A 19,613-nucleotide genomic window follows, 5' to 3' on the forward strand; every position below is an offset into this window, starting at 1 on the left:
TGTTTATTTACGTCGCGGCCGCGCTCTCCTCTATGGGAGAGCTGGCCGCAACGGAAAAGCATGCGGCCGGGCCACTTCAAAGCCGCCGCGGCTTAGACCGCAGCGGTTCTCTCGGCGGAAATCTCGCGGTTTTTCCTGCGGCCAAACCACAAGATTTCCGACGGGAATCCGCCCTGTGTGAACCCAGCCTTAGGCATAACAGTGCATCATGTTTTGCAAAGATGTGATAAATAACGTACAACACAAATAAGCCGACTTCAGTATCAGTTCAAAGTTTATTTGTAGAGCAGCCTTAAAAAACAGAAGGTTGTAAACTCTGTACAGAAATCTGCTCATTGGACAGTCTGTAATCCACAAAAATAGGTCTGGGCCCCAAAAGAGCAAAACCTTCCTTACCATTTCCAGGATCAACAGTTTTTTTTATCGAAACAAAGAATTTTTATGTTTCATGCTTAGCCTGGATTGACCCCCAAAAAGTGATAAAATAGAGATACCGGACCCACCTCCAGGGTTTGCAGGTTGAAGGCACCTCTAGGTAGTATGACGTCAGACTCAAAGAATAGTGGTAGATCAAGATACTCAGTGCTGGGTGGATGGAAAGCTCCAGGTGACGTATAAACCTGCCGACCAGACATACACACACACACAATCGTGTCAGCACATACACTCTGAGGCATAGCCGGGAAGCGGCAAGATCACAATGGCAACGGCCAATGTGGACAATTCCATAGTGCATTCTAACATGCATTTGCGGCTTCAAACTGTTCATACTGTAAGTCACTTTGACCACACGGTTAAGGGAACCTGGGTCTTCAAAAAAAGAAGAGCAAATTATATTCTACCAATGCAAGGTGTCATGAATGTTATATGGGGCTTTAAGGAGAAGGGGGTTTATATGACTGATACAAATTATAGTCACCATTTGACTATATAGGGCTATTAAATGTATCATGTTACCTAGCCATCTTAAGCAGCAGCCCCACAATGTGTGGCTAGCATGCCCCGATAGCCGAGGTTGGCGAGTTACAAGTTGGGGGGTCACTAGTTTAGAATATATAGATATTACATCTCATCCCCATTTAGGGTGGTTTTACATGGGACTACCATCGTCCAGTCACTCAATAAAGGCGAATGTAAGCGACAGTTGCTCCGGGTAAACACGGCCACCAACCAGAGGACGACTGAGAATTCGTTCACTAGTCGCTTTGTTTCAACTCACCTAAAAATAGTTGCCGTTTAATTATCGTCTAGTGTAAAACAACTTTCAACGACTCGCTAACAACTTCTGCATGCGCCTCCCACTGAACGCTGATTGGCTCCCGCCTTTTTTTGAACATTTTGCCCTCCCACTTAATGCTCATTGATTCCCATAAATACGTGGGAGTGATTAAGGACTCAGTCCCTGCTGGTCTGAGAATGAACACTCTGTGGCAGCATCTCACTAGTTTTGACCGTCGAAGGAAACGCTCGCTGCTGCGGTTTCTCCCTGGTTTGGCCTTTGATGGACCACTTTGCGCTGCAGCCTCTCACTCGAAGTCGCTTGCAAGTATTTATGCGAGTTCAGTGGACTCAACAACCCTTGGGCGTGCATGGGGGAGAGGTAGAGATTTCAAATACACGTCCACCAAAGACCCTCACGACTCCCTAACTAGTCCCTATAATTAAGATGATCGTTGTCCCGTATAAAGCCATCCTTACTTAAACAGGGAAGAGCTGTCATACAAGACAGGCCATGGCCATCGCTGCTTCTGGAAAGAAGAAAACCCATTTTTCTAAACCAGGAGAACCCCCCCTTTAATGCCTCTGCCAAAACCCCTATTAGACAGACACTTGCACTGTCCTTCGCCATAAGGCAATACTAAATCACGTAGCATAGCACAAACACAAAAACTTACCTCCCCTTCAAAGCAACTTTGATAGGGATTTTTTTAAAAAGTAACATTTTCTCTCTCTGCCAAGCTAAACTTACTAACAAACCGTAACGGAACGTTCTGCAGCTTCCTACTTGCTGACGGCTTTCAAAAATAACTAAAAATTGAAATAAAAAAAAAACAAAAAACAAAAAAAATCTTATACTTTGGTAATATAAGGCAAATTACAAAAAACATTTAGGCCAAGCGGTAATCGCTAGCCCAATACACTGTAGTGTAAGTAAAAGTCAGTGGACGTTAAGTAGATGTGGTGGCCCAATCCTTCCACAGTGGGGAGCAGTGAAGCACATTTTCCAATTTTTGGACGAAATCTAAAAAGTTAATTTTTAGAAAAGGCTCTTTTCAGAATATCAGTGGGAACAGACTAAAGCAGGCCATAAACACAGGATAGTTGCAGGCCAAATGCTCGTTCAACAGCATGCCATTTCTGCAGACTCCACCATGAGCATGAATGCTAGGGTTCAGTTGAATGCATGTTTTTCAATGGGGAGAGGGGAATTAGCTCTTTCTTACATCAATATCGGAGGTTCTGTTTAGAACCTCCATCACGGATTTCGGTTACAAAAAAAAACCAAGAGGAAATAGCGCCACCTGCAGTGCTATTCCATTCTGTAAGCTGCTGGATGGAAACCAAACAGACCCCATTATAGTCAATGGAGACGGTCCGGTTCTGTCATAAGGCGGAATCTTTCGGCCCGGGGTTACAGTTTTCCTGCGCCCTGAGCAAAGCAGGAAAGTTCTACTGCTGGTGTGAATGAGGCCTAGGTCGCTACCAGCCATAAGGAATGGTCATACTGAAATCCAATATATCCACTCCTCCTTTCAGTTTGCTTCCGTTCCAAGCTGCAGACTTATAATGGATCTGTCAGGTGTTCTCAGCAGGGTAAGCTATGCTGCTCGCCAGGGGCAACAAAACAATGGCGTAAGTGTGAACAGAACCATGACCGGTTAGGACCCGGTCACATGGCTTATTTTCGGTGTGGAATGCGCACCAACCTATTCAATTGAATGAGCTGTTACTCCGTACACTAATGTGCAGTAGATGGAATATGCTTAAAGCAACCCTCTGGGTCTGGACAAAGAAAGAGCCGGAGGGTCACATTAAAGAGGAGGACATGTCAAATCTTGATGCAGAATCGGTGTCAGGCACGTGGACTTGCCCATTGAATGGGCCTAAATCAGTGTCCAGATGCGCATGCAAATCCATGGCAGAACTCAGAGGCCCAGCCTCATAACTCCTCCATAAATGAAGTGGTAACTAATCTGCGCTTGAAAAATCTGACATTCTAATGGGTCACTGTGGACAAAGCTTTTAAAGGAAACCTGTCACCACCTATGAGCACCATAATCGGAGTCAGGGTGCTCATAAAGCAGGTCACAAGGAGTCCGGGGATACACCTCTCATACTCACCTGGCTTGCTGTTTCTGCGCTGTCATCGCTAAAAGCCAGCATGTGGACGGTTCATCAGACTCTTTAGAGTACAATGGGAGTGCCCACACATAGCCTGCAAAATTCAGTCCGCTGTACTGTCAAAGTGCCGACTTGCACTGGTGACAGCGCAAGAACAGGAAACCAGGCGAGTATGAAAATCACATCCCCAGATTCCTTGGGACCTGTCCTATGAGCAGCATAATTTAGTTTAGGGTGCTCATAGGTGATGACAGGGTTCCCTTTTAAAGTAACTCTGGTCCCAGACAATGCAAGATGGCTGCAACACTTCTATGACTATCTGATGGACAGTGTACATCGGTAGTCTAGCGTTACACACAGCTCAGATTGGCCACCTCTGTTCAATGCATGATCACTAAATCATTCCAGGCAGATATCTATCCAGCCTTTGTTTGAACACTTCCATTGAAAAAGAACTCAGCACCTCCCGTGGCAACCTGTTCCACTCATTGATCACCCTCACTGTCTAATATCTAATCTGTGTCTCCTCCCTTTCAGTTTCATCCCATTGCTTCTAGTCTTTCCTTGTACAGATGAGGATAGGGCTGATCCCTCTGCATTGCGACAGCCCTTCAGATATTTGTAGACAGCTATTAAATCTCCTCTCAGGGTTCTCTTCTGCAAGCTAAACATTCCCAGATCCTTTAACCGTTCCTCATAGGATATGATTTGCAGACCGCTCACCATCTTGGTAACTCTTCCCTGAACTTGCTCCAGTTTGTCTATGCCTTTTCTAAAGTGGGGTCCCCAGAACTGGACACAGTATTCCAGATTAGGCAACGCGGCAGCATAGATAAGTGCAAACAGTTGTATTCCAATTTATTCTCCCATACTGAGACAAAAACAGCTACGTTACCTATCCCTTCCCTGTCAGTCTCCTTATCACATCTTCTCCTGGTTGAGCTTCTCCAGTACCCCAGGTCAGCTCACTGCAGGCTGGGCCCAGCTTGTTATGAGGACTGCTTATCACAAATTCCTTCCGGCTGGGTCAGTGAAGGTCACATCCCTGTGCTGTAGCTTCACTGCCTAGGAAGGAATTGTAATCTATTTCAGAGACAGCTGGCATGAGCAATCTCTGAAGATAGGCAGTCCTCCTGCTGGCCTGTGAGCTGTGATGTAACGTACATTGGAAGACTGCCAACCAAATGTATGTAACCTCACAGGAAGGAGAAGAACCAGGCAGCTGGAGGTGAAGTTACCCCCTGGACTGCAGGAGACAGGAGAAGATAAGGGATGTGACTATCTGGCAAGTAGACTAATGGGGGAGGAATAGATAAGTATAGAATTTTTGTTTTTTAGTGAAAGAACCCCTTTAAGTCTTTATCTAGCTTGACGAAGACCTAACAGGTCAAAACATAGCTGTCTTTTTCTTGGTATGGCAGAAAAAAAATTTAACTACAACTTTTTGCACCTATCTATGCTGCCACATTGCCTTTTTTTGGATTATCTCTGGGAAATACAGTTCATGTTCTTGTGTGGCTGCTGCATTTCTGCAGTCCTACCCAGATTGGGTTCCTGAGTGAGCTGCTGGTAAATTCCTTTTCAGTATTCCAGATGAGATCTGACCAAGGAAGAATAAAGATGGATTGTTACCTCATGTGATCTAGACTCTATGCTTCTCATAATGCATCCCAGAATTGTGTTTGCCTTTTTGGCTGCTGCATCACATTGTTGACTCATGTTCAGTCTGTGATCTATTAGTATACCCAAGTCTTTTTTACATGTACTGCTGCTTAGCCCAATTCCTCCTATTCTGTATGTGTTTTTTTTTTCTTGCCTAGATGTAGGACTTTGCATTTCTCAGTGTTAAATACCATTCTGTTAGTCACCGCCCACTGTGCAAACTTTTCTAGATCTTTCCGAATCTTCTCTCTCCCTTCTCTACTGTTAACTATCCCTCGTAGCTTTGTGTCGTCAGCACACATAAGCAGCAGGGGCTACTCAAAGTAGAATGTAGTGTCAGACTATCAATGCACTACGAATGCACCTTGTGCATCATATGGTCAAAGAGACTGTGCGGCCATCTTGGTTGTGCAGTATCGGAAGGTCGCTTTAAATAGGAAGGATTACTTAATATTGTTTGTGTAATACATAATATAGTGTATTTCTTAATTTTGAAAAGTAGAGCTCCCCAGTGACTGCATTCAACAAGCTTAGAGCTTTTAATCCTAAAATGAAGGAAGTAGGTCAGGAATGGGGCGAAGAACGGTCTGTTGATACGCTTTCAGCATTTAAGGTTTTCTCCAGGGTAAATGGCATTTCAGTAGACTCACGTTTGTTCTGTATCAAGACGGAGCACCGGGCCCTTTATAATGAGCGAGTGTAAACTCGGCAATCTTAGGGCTGATATAGGCAAGTTTCTACTCCTTATGTAATTTCAAATACAACAGGGAGTGTCCAACATGAGAAAATAAAAGTTAGCGAAACCAAGGGAACGACAAAAGCTCAAGTGGGTAAATGTTACCGCAATCAGAAGTAGAAAGGAAAGCGATTATTACATAATGGACAGGGTGAATGGAAAGCAGATCTCGGCGCTGTACAATGCCGCACAGGGCGCCAGAGCCATCCTCCCACTCCAGATGGTCAGTCAGAGTAAGGGATTTAAGGTTGGGGTTAGTGTTTTCAGTTTATTAGGATGTGCGATTTTACTTGAATTGTCAACTAGTGGCTTAATATTATTTAATAGAACTAAAAAAAACATTAAAAAGTAAAAAAAAAAAAAAAAAAAAAAAAAAGAAGTCAGTGCACTTGACTGAAGATCACACAGAATAAACCAGTATTACTTTAACACTATGGGATGATTAGGTAGTACATAGCCAAAGTTAAAGGGAGTCTGTCACCTACGTTTATCCCTACAAGCTTAAGGGCTGAAAGTAGGTGACCCGCTGAGTGTGAGGATGGGTTATACTTACCTCTACCATCGTCGCCTAGGCGTGAGCGCTGAAAGATGCATGCTCAATACATTGAGCGGCGCGCCAAGCAGTCCGCCGTTTCGAATTTTATAATGGGTGGACTACTTTGATGCGCCACTCAATGTACTGCAGCAGCTTTCAGCACTCACACTGGGGAAATAAATGGGAAGGCAAGTAAAACACTTACATCGCTGGACTAGGCGGGTCGCCTACTTTCAGCCCATAGGCTTAGCTTATAAAACTAGAAGTAGGTGACAGAGTCTCCTTAATACTGAAGGTGGGAGAGGTAGCGAATGTGGACGGAGAGACTCCCACTGCTTATGGAAACTAACCTAGACGCGTTTCACTCTCTCCTAGGCTCCACAAAAAAAAAAAAATCAGGAGTAGGAACTTCAATGCACCCAACACTGTTATGGTTGATCAGCCAGTTTAGGGGGGAATGACATGGCACAAACCTCCCTGTCTAATGCACCCTGCCAACACACTAGTCCTTCTCAGAACACAGCTCACACCGTAGTTTCCCGTCCGGACTTGAGGTTGGGAGCAGAGTACTGACGCCTCATGCGAGGGGGAGTGACAAACTGGTTGTAATAATTAGGTCGGTCGACCGGTTTGTTATAACAGTTGTTGTTGGCATTATTGCTGTTACCATGGTATAGATCCCAGTTTTGTTGCTTTTGTGGTTCGGTGTGATGGTAGAAGTTCTGTGAGTCAGTTAGCTGCGAGTCACAGGACTGAAGGGATTCGGAGGAGCCCGATGCTTGACGTCTTAGTCCTTTTTGATAGCCATTGAGGGAGTTGCTTCTCCAGCGACCAGGTGGATTGTCATGGCTATTGTGTTGCCCCTGGTACTGGTTTACGTGTTGGTTGCGCATTTGGCTGTAGGGACTCCAAATCTGCCTATCTGGATCTACCTCCTCCTGTTCCTGGATTTGGGCCTCTTTTGGGACTTTAACCTCTATGACCTTCTGGTCGGTGATAATAATGTGAGTGCCTGGACTCCATGAACTCCGGTGGCTGGGATTGCTTTTGAAAGGGAAGCGTGGTTTGCGATTCTCCGGTGGGATGAATCGGTGTGGACCATTATTCCTTCGCAGCTGCTTGGCGATTTCCTGTTGTTGAAGGTTCTTAAATTTGATTTGTTCCTGCCTCATCCAGTTGGACCGTCCCCGACGAAACATGGCATCACCGTCCAATACTTGGCTGACTCTTTCGTCTTTTTCAGGATCTCCAAAGGACGATTTACTTATTTCACCTACGGTTGCCTTATCACCTTCCGTATTAGACTCTCGAGTCTTACGTTCAGCTTGGGAGCCCATTAGAGGTAGCACCTTCTCCATCTTCAACATTTTGTTTCTGAGGGCTTTTATCTCCTCATCTTTCATGTTGTTCTGAGTCTTTACTTCCTGCAATATATCTTCCAGTTTGTCAACGTGAACCTTAAGATCATCGACATCAGTTGGTCCCTTAACAACCGGCACTACATCCTCAATCCTTTCATCACCCACACCTACTGTATCCCACACATCCCGAGCCACTGCTCGCCAGGAATCTCGCTCATTGGGATCCTTCTTTCCGTACATGGCACACAGCTCCTTCATTTTAACTATGGCAAGAGCTTCGATCTCCTGTCGGCTGTGTTGAAAGTCGTTCAGAGCTACCTCGTAGCAGATCTCCTTCACGGCTTGGATTTTTAGATCAGAGATGGTCACCCACTTGGAATCTTTGCCCAGACGACGTCTTTGAGGAATATGGTACATCTTGTTTGTCTCGCGTTTCTTGCCGCTGCTGGGGAGGCCGCATTTCTTAACGATGCTTTGCACTTTGCTGGGAGGAAGCTTCTCCCGTAAAGAGGTGATTAACCGCCAGCTCTCTTCACACGATCGCTTCTCGGAGTCATCCCCACTATCTGAGTCCGCATCCTTGAGAAAGAAAAAAAATCAAAATGGCCCCAAAAGAAACTAAAAAAATGGAAACACGAAATAAAAGACAAACAGAGGAGGCATGAAACAAAGAAAAACAAAAAGGGGTGTGAAAATAAAAAATTAAAAAAAAGGGTGACCTTTGTTTTTTGGGAAAAGGTGAAAGAAATAATTTAGTCCTCACCTAGAACGTGTGATAGGATTGAAGAGAAGACAGGCAGCAGCCTTCATTAAGAGAGTAGAGTTAGAGGTGGAAGAAACAAGCCCATGCCCACGGCACACAGGCCAAATCCTGTAATCTCTCTGCACAGCAAACCCACCACTCCAAGATGCAAGAAGGAAAGGTCAGCCAAGAAGAAGGTAAGTACACGCAGGTTAGTAGATGCAGATCTCAGATTTTGGTGCTCAGCTTGGTTGCAATAACAGACAGTGAGTTATATATTCAACAGAGGAGACGGGTTACACGAGCTCTAAGTGTAGACGTGTGTGAGCTGGCTGAAACCATCTGATGGCAATGGAGGAAGAAGGACTATCGCTGTATTTTAGGTGTTACTGCCTTAATTAGGGACATCCGCATTGTAGAACACATCCACTGATATATATATATAAAAAGGAGTGGGCTAATTGGTTCACAACTGCTAATATATCATTACTTGCAATTCCCAAAAAGTTGAAGCAACCGATAAGCTACAGGCAAGTCCATGGCCTGCAGTCAATGGGCAGAATACTGTGCAAATACTAGCCAGCAGTCCAGCATTGATCAGTAATTTTCTCCTGAGCAATGAAACAAGACCACTGGTGCCTGTTTTACAATGAATACCCACAGATACTGGCAAAGGGTTCCAGTACCACGATTATGGTGGCCAAAAAAGACCACATGGTCCATCTTGCCTGCCTTTATATAACTTCCTTCTTAGGATGGATACTTATCCCATGGAGCTTGAATTCAATTATTGTTGGTTTTCCAACCACGTCTGCTGGGAGTTTGTTCAAAGCATCTACTACTCTTTCAATAAAATAATACTTTGAAAAGGGTTGTTGAGGCAGGGATTATTCCGATTGCCAGATTGGAGGTGGGAAGGATTTTTTTCCCTTCAGGCCTCATGTCCACGGGGAAAATCAGATCCGCTGCAGATTCTCCATGTAGAATCTGCAGCGGGTCCCTCCTGCCCCGCGGACATGAGCGCTGAAAATGCAAATAAATGAGAATAAACTTACCTCCGATCCGCTCCGTTTCTTCTCTTCGCGGCGGCGTCATCTTCTCTCGTCGCGGCCGGATCTTCATTCTTCGGCTCGGCGGATGTGCACGATGACGTCGGTGACGTGCCCCGCGCATGCGCCGGGCCGAAGCAAAATGATCCGGCCGCGGCTGAGAGAAGATGGCGCCGCGGAGAAGAGAAGAACCGGAGCGGGTGAGTAAAATATGATTTTTGTGTCCCGCGGATCCGGACGGCTTCCATAGGCTTCAATAGAAGCCCGCGGGAGCCGTCCCCGCGGGAGACCCGCATGAAAATGGAGCATGGTCCAGATTTTTTCATGCTCCATTTTTTTTTAAATGCCTTGTATTGACGATCCGCGGGTATTTATCTACCCGCGGGTGGTCAATGCATCCCTATGGGGTGCGGATCCGCGCGCGGGAGATCCGCTGCGGATTTTAAATCACATTTTGCCCGTGGACATGAGCCCTCAATGGGGAAAATTGGCTTCTGTCTCATTGTTTTTTTTTTGCCTTCCTCTGGATCAGCATTTGGGGGTAATAGGCTTAACTGGATGGACATGTGCCTTTTTTTTGGCCTTACATACAATGATATGGATGCTGCTTCTGATCTTTCCCCCCAACTAATCTCAGATTATGCACCTTTGTTGTAGTGTTTAGCTTCCCAATAAAAATACTTCACTCCTGAAATATATTTATGCATTTACCATACATACAGCTTTCCATCATGCACCCCCTCTCACTTCTCTCATCCTGTAACATATATAGAGGTTTTCATCATGTCTCCCATCTCCCTTCTCTCATCCTGTAACATATATAAAGGTTTCCATCATGTCCCCCCTCTCCCTTCTCTCCTCCTATAACATATATAAAGGTTTTCATCAGGTCCTCCTCTCCAGTCTCTCCTCCTGTAACATATATATAAAGGTTTCAATCATGTTCTCCTCTCTTCTCTCTTCCTGTAAGATATATAAAGGTTTCCATCATGTCCTCTCTCCCTTCTTTCTCCTGTAACCTATATAAAGGTTTTCATTATGTCCTCCTCTCCCTTCTCTCCTCCTGTAACAAATATAAAGGTTTCCATCATATCCTCCTCTCCAGTCTCTCTTCCTGTAACATATATAAAGGTTTTCATCATGTCCTCCTCTCCCTTCTCTCTTCCTGTAACATATATAAAAGGTTTCCATCATGTTCCCCCTCTCCCTTCTTTCTCCTGTAACATATACAAAAGGTTTCCATCATGTCCTCCTCTCCCTTCTCTCTTCCTGTAACATATATAAAGCTTTCCATCATGTCTCTCTCCCTCTTCTCTCTTCCTGTAACATATATAAAGATTTCCATCATGTCCCCTCTATCCCTTCTCTCTTCCTGTAACATATATAAAGGTTTCCATCATGTCCTCCTCTCCCTTCTCTCTTCCTGTAACATATATAAAGATTTCCATCATGTCCCCTCTATCCCTTCTCTCCTCCTGTAACATATATAAAGGTTTCCATCATGTCCTCCTCTCACTTCTCTCCTCCTGTAACATATATAAAGGTTTTCCTCATGTCCTCCCTCTCTTTGCTTTTCCAGTAACATATATAAAAGGTTTCCATCATGTCTCTCTCCCTCTTCTCTCTTCCTGTAACATATATAAGGGTTTCCATCATGTCCCCCTCTATCCCTTCTCTCCTCCTGTAACATATATAAAGGTTTCCATCATGTCCTCCTCTCCCTTCTCTCTTCCTGTAACATATATAAAGCTTTCCATCATGTCTCTCTCCCTCTTCTCTCTTCCTGTAACATATATAAAGATTTCCATCATGTCCCCTCTATCCCTTCTCTCTTCCTGTAACATATATAAAGGTTTCCATCATGTCCTCCTCTCCCTTCTCTCTTCCTGTAACATATATAAAGATTTCCATCATGTCCCCTCTATCCCTTCTCTCCTCCTGTAACATATATAAAGGTTTCCATCATGTCCTCCTCTCACTTCTCTCCTCCTGTAACATATATAAAGGTTTTCCTCATGTCCTCCCTCTCTTTGCTTTTCCAGTAACATATATAAAAGGTTTCCATCATGTCTCTCTCCCTCTTCTCTCTTCCTGTAACATATATAAGGGTTTCCATCATGTCCCCCTCTATCCCTTCTCTCCTCCTGTAACATATATAAAGGTTTCCATCATGTCCTCCTCTCCCTTCTCTCTTCCTGTAACATATATAAAGCTTTCCATCATGTCTCTCTCCCTCTTCTCTCTTCCTGTAACATATATAAAGATTTCCATCATGTCCCCTCTATCCCTTCTCTCTTCCTGTAACATATATAAAGGTTTCCATCATGTCCTCCTCTCCCTTCTCTCTTCCTGTAACATATATAAAGATTTCCATCATGTCCCCTCTATCCCTTCTCTCCTCCTGTAACATATATAAAGGTTTCCATCATGTCCTCCTCTCACTTCTCTCCTCCTGTAACATATATAAAGGTTTTCCTCATGTCCTCCCTCTCTTTGCTTTTCCAGTAACATATATAAAAGGTTTCCATCATGTCTCTCTCCCTCTTCTCTCTTCCTGTAACATATATAAGGGTTTCCATCATGTCCCCCTCTATCCCTTCTCTCCTCCTGTAACATATATAAAGGTTTCCATCATGTCCTCCTCTCCCTTCTCTCTTCCTGTAACATATATAAAGATTTCCATCATGTCCCCTCTATCCCTTCTCTCCTCCTGTAACATATATAAAGGTTTCCATCATGTCCTCCTCTCACTTCTCTCCTCCTGTAACATATATAAAGGTTTTCCTCATGTCCTCCCTCTCTTTGCTTTTCCAGTAACATATATAAAAGGTTTCCATCATGTCTCTCTCCCTCTTCTCTCTTCCTGTAACATATATAAGGGTTTCCATCATGTCCCCCTCTATCCCTTCTCTCCTCCTGTAACATATATAAAGGTTTCCATCATGTCCTCCTCTCCCTTCTCTCTTCCTGTAACATATATAAAGATTTCCATCATGTCCTCCTCTCACTTCTCTCCTCCTGTAACATATATAAAGGTTTTCCTCATGTCCTCCCTCTCTTTGCTTTTCCAGTAACATATATAAAAGGTTTCCATCATGTCTCTCTCCCTCTTCTCTCTTCCTGTAACATATATAAGGGTTTCCATCATGTCCCCCTCTATCCCTTCTCTCCTCCTGTAACATATATAAAGGTTTCCATCATGTCCTCCTCTCACTTCTCTCTTTCTGTAACATATATAAAGGTTTCCATCATGTCCTCCTCTCACTTCTCTCTTCCTATAACATATACAAAGGCTTCCATCATATCTCCCTCTCCCTTCTCTCTTCCTGTAACATATATAAAGGTTTCCATCATGTCTCTCTCCCTCTTCTCTCTTCCTGTAATATATATAAAGGTTTCCATCATGTCCTCCTCCTCTCACTTCTCTCCTCCTGTAACATATATAAAGGTTTCCATCATGTCCCCTTCTCACTTCTCTCTCCCCTCTTCCTGTAACATATATAAAGGCTTCTATCATATCTCCCTCTCTCTTCTCTCTTCCTGTAACATATATAAAGGTTTCCATCATGTCTCTCTCCCTCTTCTCTCTTCCTGTAACATATATAAAGGTTTCCATCATGTCTCTCTCCCTCTTCTCTCTTCCTGTAACATATATAAAGGTTTCCATCATGTCCTCCTCTCACTTCTCTCCTCCTGTAACATATATAAAGGTTTCCATCATGTCCTCCTCTCCCTTCCTGTAACATATATAAAGCTTTCCATCATGTCCCCTCTATCCCTTCTCTCCTCCTGTAACATATATAAAGGTTTCCATCATGTCCTCCTCTCACTTCTCTCTTCCTGTAACATATATAAAGCTTTCCATCATGTCTCTCTCCCTCTTCTCTCTTCCTGTAACATTTATAAAGGTTTCCATCATGTCCCCTCTATCCCTTCTCTCCTCCTGTAACATATATTAAGGTTTCCATCATGTCCTCCTCTTACTTCTCTCCTCCTGTAACATATATAAAGGTTTCCATCATGTCCTCCTCTCCCTTCCTGTAACATATATAAAGCTTTCCATCATGTCCCCTCTATCCCTTCTCTCCTCCTGTAACATATATAAAGGTTTCCATCATGTCCTCCTCTCACTTCTCTCCTCCTGTAACATATATAAAGGTTTCCATCATGTTCCCCCTCTCCCTTCTGTCCTCCTGTAATTAAATATAAAGGTTTCCATCATGTCCTCCTCTCACTTCTCTCTTCCTGTAACATATATAAAAGGCTTCCATAATATCTCCCTCTCCCTTCTCTCTTCCTGTAACATATATAAAGGTTTCCATCATGTCTCTCCCCCTCTTCTCTCTTCCTGTAAACACGTACAAAGGTTTCCATCATGTCTCTCTCCCTCTTCTCTCTTCCTGTAACATATATAAAGGTTTCCATCATGTCCCTCTCTAGCCCTTCTCTCCTCCTCTACAATATATAAAGGTTTCCATCATGTCCTCCTCTCACTTCTCTCCTCCTGTAACATATGTAAAGGTTTCCATCATGTCCTCCTCTCACTTCTCTCTTTCTGTAACATATATAAAGGTTTCCATCATGTCTCTCCCCCTCTTCTCTCTTCCTGTAACACATATAAAGGTTTCCATCATGTCTCTCCCCCTCTTCTCTCTTCCTGTAACACATATAAAGGTTTCCATCATGTCTTTCCCTCTTCTCTCTTCCTGTAACACATATAAAGGTTTCCATCATGTCTCTCTCCCTCTTCTCTCTTCCTGTAACATATATAAAGGTTTCCATCATGTCCCCCTCTATCCCTTCTCTCCTCCTGTAACATATATAAAGGTTTCCATCATGTCCCCCTCTATCCCTTCTCTCCTCCTGTAACATATATAAAGGTTTCCATCATGTCCCCCTCTCACTTCTCTCCTCCTGTAACATATATAAAGGCTTCCTTCATATCTCCCTCTCCCTTCTCTCTTTCTGTAACATATATAAAGGTTTCCATCATGTCTCTCTCCCTATAACATATATAAAAGGTTTCCATCATGTCTCTCTCCCTCTTCTCTCTTCCTGTAACATAAATAAAGGTTTCCATCATGTCCCCTCTATAGATTGTACAGGAGGAGAGAAGGGATAGAGGGGACATGATGGAAACCTTTATATATGTTGCAGGAAGAGAGAAGAGGGAGAGAGACATGATGGAAACCTTTATATATGTTACAGGAGGAGAGAAGGGATAAAAGGGTTCCATCATGTCGTCCTCCTCTCACTTCTCTCCTCCTGTAACACATATAAAAGGTTTCCATCACGTCCTCCTTCTCCCTTCACTCCTCCTGTAACATATATAAAGGTTTCCATCATGCCGTTTTCAAGACACCATGAGTCATTCATGGGGTATCGATGGAAATTATCCAAAGTATGCTGTAAATAAGATCATAAACCTAACACGCAGATCTAGGGGCTCCTTCACACGACCGCGTTGTTACAGCATATTCCCCGCGGAATACTCTGTACCAATCTGCCGTAGGCCTCCATGCTGCCAATAACGCACAGTACATGAAATATGCACAATGAAGATCGCAGCACAATCTATCTTGGCTCCTATTACGTGCGCATACATGCCAAGATGCATGGCAATCGGTGGCCTGAATGTCATTGTGTACTTGCTGTGTGCCGCGTGACTGTTACATGAATTACGTTAGAGTGCAGTTGGCCTAACAAGATGGCCAACTGTATAGATTCTAATACAACCTACAATATAATTCCACAGGAGAATATCTGCAGTTTATCAATCATTAATGCAGAAATAATATTTATGAAACTCCAAAAGTAATCCAAGCAACTAGAGAGATAGTCAGACTAAAGACTTATTATACAACCACCACTGCCAAATGTTAACAGCTAGCCTGTACACCAGGGGTGCCAAACACCTTTTACCGTATTGGCCTTATGGTTGCCTTCAAAATGGCCAACTGGGATTGTAAGACTGTATAGTATAGAGCTTATTCACACAAGCACATTTGCAGAGTATCGCACACACAAAATCTGCACGCGCAATACACAGTGAACAGAACGCATCGATTTCAATGGGTTCGTTCATATGAGCGCATTCGTTCACGCATGTTCTATTTTCATGTGTATTGCACACAAACATAGCACACATTACCACCCATACAGTGGACCCAGTAATAATTACCCCTATAGTGGCCCCAGCAGTAGAAGGTTCCCCCAAAGTTTCCCCAGTAGTAATCGTTACTCCCGTAGTGGCCCCAGTAGTAATAATAACCCCCCCATTGTAGTCGCAGGAGTAATAGTGCTCCGATAGGAGCCCCAGTAGAAATAGTGGCCCCCATAGAGGCCCCAGTAGTAATAATGTTCCCCATAGTGGCCCCAGTAATAAGTGTCCCCATAGTGGCCCCAGTAGGTGGCTGCAGTAGTAACAGTGCTCCCCATAGTGGGTTCAGTAGTAAAAAAGTGTCCCCGATATTGGCCCCAGTAGTAATAAGTGACCTCCATAGTGGACCCAGCAGTAATAGTGACCCCCTATTGGTTTCCGGCCAGGCAGTATCCTTTCAGGCATCCCACTCACCCAGCCTGCAGCTCCGGGCCAGTGGTAGCTTGTGACCCATTGACCTCTCCCCTCGGCTTTTGCACTGCGTACAGTACAGCGCACGCAGATAGTGTGGAGAGAGGTCAGCGGTCACAAATTCTGCCCTGCTGTTGGCGCCGGACTGGATCTGTAGGCTGGGTGAGTGGAATGTCTGTTAGGTTACTGCATGGCCGGCGGGCCACATAAATGGAGGTGGCGGGCCACATAAATGGAGGTGGCGGGCCACATAAATGGAGGTGGCGGGCCACATAAATGGAGGTGGCGGGCCACATAAATGGAGGTGGCGGGCCACATAAATGGAGGTGGCGGGCCACATAAATGGAGGTGGCGGGCCACATAAATGGAGGTGGCGGGCCACATAAATGGAGGTGGCGGGCCACATAAATGGAGGTGGCGGGCCACATAAATGGAGGTGGCGGGCAGACCTAGTGTTTTACATGTGGGCTGTACAGTATGTCCTAGTACTTCAGAACACACGGTGATATAATATGTGGAAAAAACAATCTAATGAACTATTTTTACCTATTGTAAATTAACTACTACATGAAAGATTGTGGCAAAATGTAACAACAGGTATACAAAGCTGAACAAAGTCATCTCATACAAGCGACATGTTAGTGTAACTTCTGGTGCGCAAGCCTTACAACTGTGTGACTTTATAAAACTAACCTGATGACTACAGAACTATCCTATAACCTGCAGGCGCCGTGGTTACTGCTGTCTAAATAGTTCTGCCAGCTCCTTAATCTAAAGCACTTACTATAGCTATAGTGTCCACTTATAATAAGCTCCATAAGTCATATTAAAAATTTAAGGCTCAATGGCCATTTTCATTTGATGATGGCCAATCCATTACTTATACAGCATTGACTTCTTCCGCTGTGCTATACAATGACGCACTCACACGGCTCATTTTACAGAAGAAATAGAGAGAAAAAAAAAAGTATAGACAACTATGTAAAGCTGGAGAAGGGTGGGGCACAAACTACATTCTGGCACCCTGCATGAATGTTATGGGCAAGACCACCCAATGTTGGTGTGTGGACTATTCCACGGGTTTGGGGGGGGCATAGTTTCTTCTTTGGAGAGCACCTAGTAGGTGTGAAGAGACTAATAAGGCCATGCATGCTCGTCTGGGATATATAGTATGAGATGTTCAATGACTCTAGGGCGCCACTTGCAAGTTAATGTCTGACCTTTTAACAGGCGATGGACTGGGAATATGTACTTTCTAATAAGTGGCACCCTAGAGTCATTGTACCATCTCCCATTTGCATACTATATGTCACAGAGGAGCATGCATGGCCTTATTAGTTTCTTCGCACCTACTAGATGCTCTCCACAAGTAGAGACTATAGAGACTCTCCCAACATAAAGACTATAAATAATGTGATGGTTGAGATGAAGGACTACTAGACTCGACCCAACTTATGCTATGGTGTGGAGGAAATCCCAGCACTTTAATGGAATGGAAAACTGACTGTATGACTGCGCAGAATACGGTTTCCGGTATAGAGCTGGCTCAAATGGAGAGGCACCTGAGATTGCAAACGGAAAAAGTGCCTTCTCCTAATGTCGCAGTGCCGATTCCAGTGAAAATTTTGCCATGATCTCAGGTGAATTAACTTCCTCCTGCGGTATTGCAGTTTATAGTCTGAAGGAAAGCATTGTGGTTCATGTATGGAGCAGGTGATCATATGGCTGAGTCTTCACAGTATTCGTGCCCTGCACTACCATCTGATGTGACTGGCAAAGAATTGGCAGCGGCATGTACTATACAGTGTGCAGATCACTGAGGTGTAAGGGCTAAGAAACAAACTGCACGCAGCAACAAGAGAGAATGCATGCACAGTACTGAGCCTCACAGAGGCAATTTAGAAGGGTTAGTACATCCAAGCTATAAAAGGAAGCATAATAGCTCAGTGACATATTTCTTGAGATGAACCCCGGGCCCACAGGCAGAAGAGAAAGCCATTTTGCAGGCGGGACACCGCTTCCTTTTAAGTGACCATTATTAAAGGGCACAGAATGACCCCCTAACAGGTAGCGGAGGAGCAAGAACAAATAACTTCTACAGGAGGACCTTTAACAGGAAAAAAAGTGGCTCTGCAGCAAAAGTATCAGCAAGATGTATACTCCATACATCTAATGTCTTAGGACACCTCCAGATTACGGTAGTCATTGGGATGTGCAACTGAGAATAAAAGAATATTGAAGGGAACCCATTACGTCCCCATAGCACCATAGACTAGTTTCTAGTGGTGCTAGGGGACTTGACATGGAGCTGGCTGATGTATATTTTATACTCCTCCCACTCCAGTCACCCGGAAATTAACTCTTTTCAGTTTCTCGTATTCGCGCTCTCCCATAGACTTGTATGGGCAAGTGTGTGCACATGAATCTGAAGACAGCCACATTTTTGAGCGCCACGCCAGGCAAGTATAAGGCATACATCACCCTACTCCCCTAATAGCATCATAACTAAGTTTATGGTCCCGTGGGCACATGAGCGCTCCTCTTTAAAGGGGTTGTGCCAAGTTCCCATCCCACTGTTCCAAGTCCTCAAATCACCTTGCGAATGCATTCACACGTAGCGGATTTGGTGCAGATTTTCTGTAGCAGTAAACCACATCAATGCTGCGGATTTTCTCGCGGATCCACAGCAGACTTCACGCTTTCAATTGCAGGAGTGAAATTTTCTATGTATCCAGGACAAACTCCACACCAAATTATTCAGATTTCGACAAGGATTTTGATGCAGACCCACACCGAAATCTGAAGTGCATAATATGCTGTGGATTTTGGGGAGGATCTGCATCAAAATCCGCCCTGATACGGTTTACAAACGCTAGGTGTGCACTCACCAATTTCCTCAGCCTCCTTCTGTTCCAATTTGGGACCCTCACAGCTCCAGTATTATTGGCCGTTTAATAGTAATGTTGGGGCAGGAAGACGTGACGGGTGCTGATGTAGTGAAAACTCGGTGTGTGCCCTGTGCTTCTTATGTGCCTCATCTACACAATAGCTACATTGAGGTCATTGCAGAGAGGTGCAAGACACCAGACAGGTGCATCTAAATGGCAGATGAGTGTCCTGAGTTATGAGAACTGCACTAATGCATATACACCACTTGACTGTGGAGACAGTAGAAGTAAGCAAGCGACTATACATTGAGCAGTTAACATCTGCATATGCTTGACTGCTTACTGAGCCAACTACTGCAATACATGTCCGAGGCAATGGTAAGAAAACAATTACGAAGGATGAAAACTTGGGGCTCCTTCACTTTTGACAGAGCATTTATTTGCAAAGACTTCAAGATTTGGCATGATTTGGATAAAATTCTGTCCCAGGACTGGAAGGAGGGGAGTGTTATTTTCTGACGATGTCCCTCCAATTCACTGGTTTGGGGTTCTGTTTTTAGCCATTCGAGACGGCCATTGCAATTTTCTTGGTAGATCATGCACACTGCTCTCTGGTTGGTCAGCATTGATCATGTGAGCAACTCTGGCCAATCAGAGAGCAGGTATATTATTGCACTGGGGGTCTAATACACTACTAATGCACTGCTGGGATTAGGCAAGTCTGAGG

The 19,613-nt window shown here is 44.2% G+C and overlaps 1 protein-coding gene across 8 annotated transcripts in view; it reads right to left on the minus strand.

The window, feature by feature from the left end:
- Positions 1-19,613, minus strand: part of KIF1B (kinesin family member 1B) — a 177,897-nt gene that overhangs the window by 57,849 nt on the left and 100,435 nt on the right. Inside the window, exon 21 of one of the 8 annotated variants that reach the window (XM_066606580.1) lies at positions 257-8,215. The exons of the other annotated variants lie outside the window; for them this stretch is intronic. Within the exon in view, the coding sequence (XP_066462677.1) occupies positions 6,800-8,215 (1,416 nt within the window). The 3' untranslated portion in view covers positions 257-6,799. Of the gene's footprint in view, positions 1-256; positions 8,216-19,613 lie in introns of those variants that run through there. 8 annotated transcript variants of the gene reach the window in all.

This window comes from Eleutherodactylus coqui, chromosome 6, assembly GCF_035609145.1.
Source record: "Eleutherodactylus coqui strain aEleCoq1 chromosome 6, aEleCoq1.hap1, whole genome shotgun sequence".
NCBI classification, from domain to species: domain Eukaryota; kingdom Metazoa; phylum Chordata; class Amphibia; order Anura; family Eleutherodactylidae; genus Eleutherodactylus; species Eleutherodactylus coqui.